This window comes from Excalfactoria chinensis, chromosome 8 (assembly GCF_039878825.1).
Source record: "Excalfactoria chinensis isolate bCotChi1 chromosome 8, bCotChi1.hap2, whole genome shotgun sequence".
NCBI lineage: Eukaryota > Metazoa > Chordata > Aves > Galliformes > Phasianidae > Excalfactoria > Excalfactoria chinensis.
In genome coordinates this window covers 4,612,306-4,624,241 of record NC_092832.1, presented here as the reverse complement: position 1 = coordinate 4,624,241, position 11,936 = coordinate 4,612,306, and the positions used below count along the sequence as shown (strand labels likewise).

The following is an 11,936-nucleotide window of genomic DNA, read 5'->3' as shown; positions in this document are numbered from 1 at the left end:
TGATTTCTGTAGGGTCAAGATGGTGTTGGTGGAGAGAAGGGTGAAGATGGTGATCCTGGTCAACCGGTGAGTTTTTTTCTGTCATTTTGTTTTGGCTACGTCTTTTCCCCTGTGCTGAGAAAGGACCTGTTGCTGAATCAGTATTTTCTATAAATTCATACCCAACAAATATTTTCTAAACAGATCCTTTTTGTCTGGTACTGAAAAACCTCCTTATTTCCTTGTAGAACTAGAATGAATTACCTGTATAATAGATACAGTCAAAAGCAAGAGGTCAACTTCTTTTAGAAGGAGAAATAAACAGTTTGTTAAAGATTTGTGCCAAAGATGCATTAAAATGACAGCAGCTCTTAGTATAAAAAAGTAATGCTGAAGCCAAATAGTCTTCCTTAGCTCACTTTATGAACTGAAATCTAAATCTTGGAATTTCTACTGTATTTCATGTGAAGTCTAAGAGTTACCTAAGCAATGCTAATCAATACTCAAAGTTTCTGGAGATTCCCATGTTAAAGCATTGTGAATTTAATTTTTTCTGCAAAAAGCTAGGGCTTCCTTTTTGGAAAGTCCCTTTACAGCTCTGGAATTTTGGAGTATCAGGGAAATACTTGATGGAATACAATGTGAAAGAAAATGCTACATATGGTTAGAACTAAGTTATAAACCAGGGTTTAAATTGAAAAGCTCAGGATGAGCATCTATATATCTAACTTCAGTTTAAAGTGCTTTTAGAGTGTTGTGCTCATGAAGAAAAACTTAGCAAACTGTTCAGTAGACCTGAAATATTTAAAAGAATATCATAGCATACCAATGTGGAGGAGACAAATGGCTGTCATTGCAAAATATTTTCAATTGAAGGCAACTTATTGGGCAGCTAACTTACAGAAGCTAGTAAAAATTACAGGAAAAGTAACAACTTCAGCACCTGAGAAAGCAAGAAATACTCTTAATTGAGTTAGTCGGTACACCATACGTTACTTCTGTGCAGCCACTTCCAGAGATGAAATGTTTTGTTTTAAACAAGAAAAAAAGAGTAGTCGCATTTTATACAAAGCCTGTTAAAAATTGCAAAAGATGACTCTAAAAAGCACTTGCTGATTAAGCAAGTATCACTTTTGCATGATAATTACTTTCTGTACATTGAAGGAGATGTTGCAGATGTTTGTTGCGTTTAAGAAGGAAAATGATTTTATATATTACTACCACTGAGCCTTTTGCTTTCCACTGCAGGGTCCACCAGGGCCTTCAGGAGAAGCTGGTCCACCTGGTCCCCCTGGAAAGAGAGTGAGTCATTTCTATTCGTCTCTATTACATCTCTCATGTTTCAATGTTTCAGAATATTTCAGTATTTGTTTTCCATGTTGTGATACTTCATACATGAAGTTTAAGGTTTCTTTTAATGACATGAGAAATAAAAAATACAAACAGCAGAGAAAACTCCTTAACATGAGTCCTGTAAAGGATTTAATCTGATTTTAGCAATGAGGATCTGGCTCTTTCAGTTAAAAATGGATTTGTTAAAATATATAGCATCAAGAGAAAAATAACTCTAAATGTATGTTTGGTGTAGTCATCTGTATACAGCTTGAGATCAAAAAGGCAACTGAAGATCTGGAGATTTTACAGCCAAGACTGCAGTTACCAGAGAAGTACTGACAATGGACAAATCTTGTGTTCAGTAGTTTGGATCTAGCAAATGCAGGCAGGCTGAACATGGAAAATAGTGGAAGAGTCCACACTCAGCCCACTCAACAGATCAGCACATATGGCCATTTTAATTATTTTTTCTCATTTATCTCAGTAGAGTTAAAGACAGTCCTCTTACAGTAATTTCTTCATAAGAGCTAAGAATTTCTATGATCAACATCAAGAACAAAAACATATAGGGAAGAATGTATTCTTTGTCTGTAGCTGTGATTTATCTTCTCACTCAAGTGAATTCAGTATGTGCTAGGGTAAAAAAGAACCAGAATTTTTGCTAGCTTGCTGATTGGAGTGAGTGTCAATGAGAGTAATAACAACACAACATCCACGGGTACGTAACTGCAAGCAAGAATAAGAAAAAAGGTGACTGCTTTTGTGTCTTTAGCCTATGGAATAGCTTAAATGCAACTTACGTGAAAATCTTTGTCATCCCCTTGACGTTTAACATCAACAGTGAGACATTTCTGTAGAATATGAAGCTTATTATTAACATTATTTCTAAAATCTTTGAAGCTTTACAGGCTTTACAATACAGCTAATCAAACTCAGTAAATGATATACTTACAGAATTGTAGTAGGTAGATGCCCCAACCACTAGGTCTGTTTCAGACAGTGACTGGATGCTGTTTTTACACTTAAAAAAAAAAAAAAAAAAAAAAAAAAAAAAAAAAAAAAGATGGGAGCATCATTGAATTTAAGTTGAGAGCTATGTAAGAAAATGTGTAAGATTGCTCAGTGTAATGGGCATGAGTGAACTGACATGCCTCATTAGCTTTATCTGTTCTACACAGTGATCTATTTGCTCTACAGACTTGCAAAACATTGATAATAATATTAAAAGATTGTGGTAGTATTAACGATGTTATCACTAGAACTGCTCATACTCAGTCATTTCATGTTTCAATTAGTATGTTTGTTCTACATCAAATCAGAACTTCCTGTTTTATTATATGGAAAGGCAGTAGCTCATTCCTAATAAATAGAACATATTGGTTCTGTAGCTAGATAAAATTAAAAATTCAAATATAACGTCACATGTTTTAATACAAATCCAGTTTATGCATAGTCATAATTCCTGAATACTGAAGCAAGTAGTTTGTAGAGTCATTCTTTATCACCTGAGTACCTGAATGTTTCAAGCTTTCAGGGAGTCTGTACTGTGTTGAAGTTCATTTTTCCGATTAAAAATACAGTAAGCACCTACCAAATATGGCAATCTACGTTCCTACCTTAACAGACTGATGAAATGGTTTACTGTATTCGGAGTCATGGTGTTAGTCAGATGGCCAGTAGCTATAGACTACAGATTAGAATATTTTAATGACAATCTTGAATATGGAAGAACAAACAAAATTTCTGATAGGTTCATATAAGAAAAATTGAGGACACATTTCTTTCTGCATGAGTTCTGTTGTCTTTTCTGTTCTCCATAAGGCAACACATCCAAATTGTAGTGTAACAATCTTAACAGTCACCATGGCAGCTAGGCTGGTGAGCCACGCATTATTGTAAATTATTGATATCAAAATCTTTTGTCAGCTAAAATTTATTAGACACTCCAAAAATTCAAGTGGAGGAAGACATGTTAAATAGCAATTAGCAGTCTTTCAGTGTAGAAGCACCATCTGTGCCACACCAGCCATTACAGAAGGCTTTACTTGTAGTGCGGTACTGGCAGTGTTTGACAATGAATCTTCCCTCTTTGTTTAGCAATCTTGATTCACTGTATTTTTAATTTAGTGATCACAGTGTTTTTAGCACTGCTGCTTCAAATGCAGCTGCATTTCTGGGTTATTAAGAGATTATATTTCTCAAATACAAACTACCACACAAACATATTTAGTTTCTTAAGTAAGGTAGACTGTAACTGACACATCAGTTTGAATGAAAGGAGAGCAGTGAAAAGAATGAGCATATAAATTAATTCATGTAAAAAAACAAAAAGCAAACAAAAAAACAATTGTTTCTAAAATGTTCCTGAGTTTATTTATGCAGCTGCTAATAATTTTCCTTGTTATCACTGCAAATTGTAACCTACCCAAACAATTACAAGTATATGCATCAGAAATTATTACTTGTACTGTATTCACGCAAATTGTTCTTCCTGTTGAAAAGAATCAGCAAGCGGCTTTCAACGTTCAGGTCTTTTTAACTTCTCTGTACTCTGAAGAGTTAAAACTAACTCCTTTAATGCTTGCATTCTGTATAAGTACCAAGGGGAACAAAGGGGAACAATCTGTTGACAACAACATCAAATAACCAGAGTCCACCGTGGGTATTTCAGTTCATTTTGCATTATCTTAGATGGAAAACCTGAACTACCTCTGTTGGCCAAAAGGTGAATACAATACTGCAGGTGTTCAGTTCCACCATAGAGAAAGCTTAGTATTAGAATCAAATGAATTATTTTAATATACTTTTATATAAATACTTATAAAATGAATGTAAATTTTCCAGAATTAGATTAAATCTGGTGGAATTGTCTTCAAGGTATGTGTTCAATAATAGCGGACTATTAAATATGTCAGGCTGGAAAAAGGTGTGGACTAAATTAATGTCATACAAAAAAAGTGCTGTAAAATCAAAGTGAGATTCGAGTTCACAAAGGATACCTGTAAAATTAAGAATATCTTAGTGATGTATTTTAGTGTAGCTTTTTCACCTATTTTTATAAAGAAAAAAGAAGTCAGTGGCAATGACTGGCTTTTTTTTAATTGCTGTTCCTTAGAACTTTTTTTTGTTTTTCCATATTACAAACTGTTCAATTAATGAATAGATGATTCTTAGGTTGTTAGTTTACAGATTCTGAAAATCAGCTCATATTTGATAACTTTCCTTTTGCCTTAAGCTGCTCATTAGTTGGCAAGAAGTAGCTACTTGTAATAAAGGTATTTCCCCGGCTGAAAATTAAACTTGTTTTCTAAACTAAGTATATGTATGAGAGGCATTTTTATAACAGTACATGAGATTCTAGATTCTGCTTCTTTTACAAATGAAGCTGTAAGTTTTAATTCCCTAACCTGAACACTAATTCTCTATGTTTAGAAAGAAAAAAAGTCTTCTAATTTATCATTGAACCCTTAAGAAACTGAAAGATGGGTGATGTGAGCAACAGGTAGTCAGAGTGATGATGGACTATTTTAACTCCTGTCTTATGGCCTTCATCTATACCTTATTCTATTTCTGTATCATCCTTCAATACCACGGTCTCACTTCTTAAATACAGCTTTTGTAGATCAATAGCAGGAAACCCACTACTGAGAGTTCTTTGTAGTTAGCATCTTTATTTCATTCCTAATGACCATTAGTCATCTGATAGCTTTTTTTCTCTTTCATATTTATTGGATTTTATATATATTTATATATATATATACACACACACATATATATATGTGTATATATATATGTGTGTGTGTAAAATATAATATTTTTAATTAAACGTCCCATCCCTCACTTAGAGAATAAAGTATGTGCTGTTCTTGGCATAATATGACAGATCTTTTGAACTAGTGAATAGAAATAATACAATGAAAAGGGAGTCTAAAACTCTTACTGTAAATGTAAATAAGTATTTTACTCTTATATTCTGTTTCGATTTTGTTCCAAAATATATGCTTGTTTTTAAGTTTATCCTGTCTAAGGTGCTAGGTAATGCATATTCTTTTAGATGCTATAAAATCCCTTAAAAATGTATGAAGGAAAAAAAAGCTGACATGACAGAACAGAATTTTCATGCTGTGAATAAAATGTAAAGAGATAAATGAGATTATTTTAAAGTAGTTATTACTTATTAATGCATATAATGGCACTTTCCGATTTTTCTCACTGTGGGAATATTGTAGAGAACTAAAATCATAAGCTTAGTGTTCCTCATTTACAGGGACCTCCTGGAGCAACTGGAGCTGAAGGCAGACAAGGTGAAAAAGGCGCAAAGGTAATATATGCAAATATATTTTAAGAGGCATGGAAATGTGAACTATTTGTAAATTAAAACTAAGTCACTTATCAGTCACTGAGTGTGTGAAACTTACCAGAATAGCAACAGGTAAATGCTAAAATCCAAATTAAAACCCAAAATTAATAAAAGTACATAACAGTACATAGTGGACTATCACTAGTGCAGACCCAACTTAACTGTCTCCTGTGAAAAATAAGGATAAGTGTGCTTTGCTGGCACCCCATGGCTTATACAAAGCTGTCACTGTTTCATTCAGTAAAACATTCTGGAACACTGGAATAACTTTTGAAAAATGGAACAAAGAAACTTTCCCTTTGCAGTTACCATGCAGGTTTAGTCAACTATTCTTTTTTGAGCTCTTATTTCTTTCTAGGGTGAACCTGGTGCAGAAGGAGCTCCTGGAAAAACAGGCCCAGTTGGTCCTCAGGGACCAGCAGGAAAACCTGGCCCTGAAGGTCTCCGGGGCATTCCTGGCCCTGTGGTGAGTAAACTGAGCATGTAGTATGTTAAATGTTGCTTTTAATGTATATTCTCCAGTAAAGCAAATTCTATATTTTCTCTAGGGAGAACAAGGTCTACCTGGAGCACCTGGTCAGGATGGCCCTCCTGGGCCTCTGGTGAGTATGCTTCTCTTCAGTGCCAAAACAGAAAAAGCACACTTTAAAACACACCATTAACATGTCTGTGCGTATGATAGAAAAGCAAATGTGTAAGTTACTTCCTAGAACAAAGTTGCTATTTTTCTACCCTGTCAGAAACTGATATCTATGATTTGCTTCATTCTACTGCTCTACTTTAGTAGGCAGCTGTGTGTGTACCAGCTGAAGAGTGGAACAAAGTAGTAAAAAACTTCTGTCCCTGCATCAGCAAATCTTAACACATTAAATCCTTTTGTATCCTTTCCAGTGGTCATATTTTGCATGCACTGATTTTAGTGACTGCCAGTGAAAACATTATTCCTAGGGTAAAAGATTAGATCATACCTGTGCTTTAGAGAAAAAATAAAGAAATTAGATGTAAGCCCAAAAAGAGACTTCTACATCAGAAAAGAAAAACATGCAAGTTTGATAAAAATGAACAACAGTGACCTGTCCATTGTTCACTGTGGCAGACCCAGGAAATATAATACATGAGCAAAGTGTTTGAAAGAGTCTGAATGAAACAAGCTCCCAGTTTCTAGGGCATCAGTTAGAGCCGCCTATCATGTTTCTGTGGAACACAAAATAGCAGTGCCACAATATCAGCTTTGGTTGTCAACAGTGCAAGCTGAATGATATTATATAATTCATTGGCCATTCTCCTTTTCTTCATGCTCTCAGGTTATATTAGTGCTCTTTACATTAACATTCTTTTATAATGTTGCAGTAGGCATTGAGTGCTGCAACTGTGAAACTGATAAAATATTTATCACTGCTAATACATAAGCAGTACAGATCAAACAGGAAGACATCAAATAAAATAGTTATCAGAGCAAGACTGGCTGCTCCTGTGAATATAATAACGGAACTGTGATTTTAGCCATAGTTGGATAAAACCAAATTTACCTTACATGAGGATTTATTTATTTTATTTTATTTGGCATTTCAGTTAGAATTGAGTTTATATCATCTCTGAATTATAAATTTGACAGCAGCCTGTTAGTCCTGAAGTATGTATTGAGGTGCTCTTAGTGCTCTGGTTGTAGTGTAAGGCAATGTAAATGTACAGCTTTGTAAATTGGCTTTACCCACTTATCTAATTGCTGTAAAACTGGGACAAAATACATTCCTGTTAGCTTGATGCAAAATAGTCAAGTAAATTTTGCTATGTGTTTATAATATGATTAGAACAAATGATCTTTTTTAGGTAACATAACATACTACCAGATTATATCATTATTTCTATCTACACTTGCTATTTTAGTAAACTTTTCTATAAAGCTAAAAAAAAAACAACACTGTGGGCACAAGATACAAGATGCTGATGTTCATATTCAATATGTTATGCAGAAATTAATACCCAAACGATATGGCCAGCATGTTAATTAAAGAGTGAAAAACTGAAAATACAGCCCTGTGCTAAATCCATAATAAATACCCTCTCTAAAGAGTTTATGCTTCCAGTGAAGGAACAGATTAAATAAGTTGCCTGGTTTACAAATGAATGGCACAAGGCACATAACTAATGGGACTGAAATCTCCTTGGTTACAATTCTTTGTTGAAAATAATAATAATAATAAAGTCCCGAAATGAATTCATCAGTAATAAACATCCATTTCTCATATGTCAGTCACCAGAAGCTCCAAATGCATCAAGATTTCTCTTCCAATATTTGAGAACTTAGCTATTCAGTTCAAATCTGAGGTTGAGTATATGAATGAATTAAAATACTCCCACATGCCCTGGCCTGGCTTCCCTTCTGCTCAACAAGATCTTTTTTAGATGCTGCAACTTAGAATTTATATTGGATTTTAAGAAAGTAGAGTTTCTATTTATTTGTTGTTGAGGTTAGATCTCCATCCTTCCCTCCTTCCCACTAGTTTTACTAACAGGAGAACAGTACGAGAGCAGATTTGAAGTAGAGCACAACACACTGCAGGTGAGAATGTCTGATTCTGTATTCCAGAGGCTTTACAATTTGAGCCTTTATTCATGAATTATGTATTTTCCTACGCTTTTGCATCTAATGATATTCTGAAGTAGAGATGGAAAGAATAGACACTGAATAATATTTTGTACATTGAGTGATACGGCACTTCTTGAAACTATGCCAGGTTGTAAAGGTCACTTATTACTGTTTGTATCATAACTTCACAGATATCTACTGCAAGCAAGAGACTAATAGCAATGAGTTACTGACTTACTTCAGCAGCTCAGCTCCTAATGCCTAGATGTTAGTGTGAGATTAATAGCCTCTGAGAAATGAATGCCTTTTACGTGCTTGCATATACACAGCCTGAATTTTTCACCTCATTCTGTACAAATTAAAACTAGCAAGGCTATTCATACAAACCTCAGAAAATTCCTCAAATCTCCCAAAAATTCCTCTAAAATCTTAAATCAGGATTGAACTAATAAAACTAACTTGGAGGAGAAAAAATAACCACAAGGAGATTTTATCAAGCTTCGTATATACTATTAATGCAACAAAGTTCATATAAAAATAAAAAGTATAAAAAGATATCACTTTGAAATCTCTGTAACATAGCCCTATGATGAGGAATAGAGGCCCAGAGAGAGTATAGGAGATCCTAATGGAGTTCAGAATAACCCAGACTAGTACAGCAAACCCTGAGTATATAGGCTACTCTAAAAGAAATGCCTTCTACCTATACTACAATAGATACAAAGCAGCAAAATGTAATGGAATATTGGTGGGAAGGTTTAGCCTGTACTGCCATACCACCAAGATCTGTCTCTAGTATTGTGGGCCAGTGTAAGAGAATAGGAGGTGTTACTTTTGGAGCTGCCTTTTTTTGTGTGTATGTTAGCACATTTACCAAAGTATTGGTGAACCATAGGTTTGTACATACCACTGGAGCTATCGTTCCTCGATGACACAAAGCTTGCAATGTTGAGTAGAAAGAACTTGAATATTCAGAAAATTTAACTGCATTATTCACTGTCATGCAGGAATTTCAGGTTGTAAATCAAGAAAATTGTAATCCCAAGACAATATCTGAAGTACAGAACCAAAGCATGAGGTAGTTCTTCAAGAAAGCAATATCGAGGAGCTGTTACTATTAGCAGCCTCATTTGCTGAGTTGTAACCTGGAAGAAAAAAACAAAAACAAAATTAAGGGATTGTTTCCACTGTCTTATGAAATAAAGGGCTGCAGAAGTACATACTACTGTCTTACAACTGGATAGGTACAGCAATTATGGTGGAAGTACTAATAAAGCATATAATGTAACCACAATCAAAAGTAGGCGGATCATCAAAAATTCAATCGAAAATTTCTCTATTACATAATTTCCTGGATGCTTTTGGTAATGTTCATGAATTTAGGAGATCTTTTCCTTCTTTATAAATTTATAATAATTACAGTCTTTATAGATTTCTAATTATAAAGTTATATGCTACAGTAACATTATTGTGGCATTCTGAAGGTGCATGCCAGTGTTATCTTGGGCTCTGAATCACAACTATCATCCACTGAATGACCCTGCGGTTATACTACCTTTAAAATATATCAGGAAAACTTGATCTGTACAGTATGTTACAACTTACTTTTACATTACTTCTTCTGATTTATTTAGGGTCCACCTGGCTTGCCTGGTCTGAAAGGAGATCCAGGTTCCAAAGGAGAGAAGGTATTGGAGAATATCTTCATTCCTTGTTTATGCCTTATGTAATTTTGCTTTCCACAGCCTTAATGATAATGATGATAACGATGAAGCTTTAAGTAACATCTTATTCCCTGGAGATAAGTAGAAAGAAAAGAATTACTCTTTGCAGTAATCTATTGATCTTAGGACTCTTTCCTGCAATGAAAGCCCCAAGGACACTGATGTAAAGAGAACCTTTGCTTTTACAATAATCAGAAATAAAATAGTACTGTTTAATTATTAATAATTATTAATAATTAATTATTATTTAATATTATTATAAAATATTGTTATTATTATTATATTATAATATTATTATAAAATAATAATAATATCCAAATCCAAATGCCAACTATCCAAAGTGAATATACTTACAAAATAATATTTCAAATGAATTGATAACAAACAACTGATGACATTCGAAAGCTCTAATTTGTGTGTTTACAAAGCACATCAACTTTATAAATCAAGTTTTTACTTTCTTCTATCTTGTTTAGGGACATCCTGGTTTGATTGGCCTGATTGGACCTCCAGGAGAACAAGGTGAAAAGGGTGATAGGGGTCTTCCTGGTCCACAGGGGTCTCCTGGAGCCAAAGGTGATGCAGTAAGTAAAACACTCTTTTGCTTTCATTCAAGTTTCATGTATGTATTTCTTGCAGAAGACACTGTAAGTTACTATAAACATTTATACCCAGAATCTCCAGCTAGAGTTTAAAGCTTTCATAGGCATAGTATAAGCAGAAGGTAAAACCAGGACACAGACTGTTGACGGAGGACAGACACAGATGAAGGAAACAGTGTACCTCTGTTAGGTATCAGATAACTAACAGCACCAGTCCTTCTACATACTATCCAAAGCAGACTCTCTTTTCCTGGTCTATGAGCTATGTTTTAAAGCTCTCTGTAAAATATGAAGCTTTAACATTTATCTAAAGGAGAACAGTGTTGCGACTATAAATGCTGGAGACACTAAAGGTGTCAGACTGTATTTTAAATTTAAAAATTATTTTGGACCCTAGCAAATGGCCTAAAGGGAAACTAATCAGGGCTGGACACAGCAGGATGATCTTTCTCAATAAATCTACATTTCTTAACTCAGTCCAGTATAAAAAAATACTTTAATTCTGTTCTTATTCTTTCTTAGGGAATTTCTGGTCCTGCCGGTCCACTTGGACCCCCTGGTCCTCCTGGTTTACCTGTAAGTAATTTCATCCAGTTCTGTTCAAAACACTCCTATGTTTTATGGAATATATTCCAACTACATGCTTATATTCTTGTTCATAGGGTCCCCAAGGTCCAAAAGGTTCCAAAGGATCCAGCGTGAGTAATTCTCCACATTTTCTGGTTTTGTGCTTCGTTTCTGTGTGTACATTATTTTTTAATATTAAGTAGTATGGCCAATAACACATTTCTTTCATTGCTTTATAGGGTCCTGCTGGTCAAAAGGGTGACAGTGGTTTACCTGGCCCACCTGGTCCTCCAGTAAGTAAGAACCCTTTCCTGATGCAAGCACATTCTACTGTTGCGATGACAGCTTTGGTGGAGATAGACAGTGGCACTTGTGAACTTGCAGAGAAGGAAAATAATAATGATTATTTGAAAACTAATTTATCAGAAAACACAAATCTGCCAGAGAAAGAAATACGTTGTTTGTTCTGCAAAAATCCATTTGACATTTTAAAATGAAAAGCAAAAACAAACTTCCAATGATTATTAAATGTGTCTTATTGAAGCACAGAAAATGGAATGACTTTCGTTTCCCACAGTTTTCTGTTTCTACTATTTCTTTCTCATAGCATAATAGTCTAGAGTAAAAACAGTAAGAATCTCAATAAAATATGTGAAATTTTGAAATAAAATACTGCTTTATAGACCATAAGGGTAATTTTAAAGTTTTACCATTGGAAACACCCACAGTTTTTATTTGCTACAGGCTATGCCTCTTCTTCGGGGAGCTGCTGGAGACAT

At 34.5% G+C, this 11,936-nt stretch overlaps 1 protein-coding gene across 4 annotated transcripts in view; it reads left to right on the top strand.

Moving 5' to 3' along the window:
* Positions 1–11,936, top strand: part of COL11A1 (collagen type XI alpha 1 chain) — a 120,173-nt gene that overhangs the window by 98,904 nt on the left and 9,333 nt on the right. For all 4 annotated transcript variants that reach the window (XM_072342935.1, XM_072342934.1, XM_072342933.1 and 1 more), the window contains 10 exons: positions 13–66; positions 1,228–1,281; positions 5,582–5,635; positions 6,033–6,140; positions 6,223–6,276; positions 9,899–9,952; positions 10,465–10,572; positions 11,113–11,166; positions 11,253–11,288; positions 11,397–11,450. In XM_072342935.1, the coding sequence (XP_072199036.1) occupies positions 13–66; positions 1,228–1,281; positions 5,582–5,635; positions 6,033–6,140; positions 6,223–6,276; positions 9,899–9,952; positions 10,465–10,572; positions 11,113–11,166; positions 11,253–11,288; positions 11,397–11,450 (630 nt within the window). The remainder of the gene's footprint in view (positions 1–12; positions 67–1,227; positions 1,282–5,581; positions 5,636–6,032; positions 6,141–6,222; positions 6,277–9,898; positions 9,953–10,464; positions 10,573–11,112; positions 11,167–11,252; positions 11,289–11,396; positions 11,451–11,936) is intronic.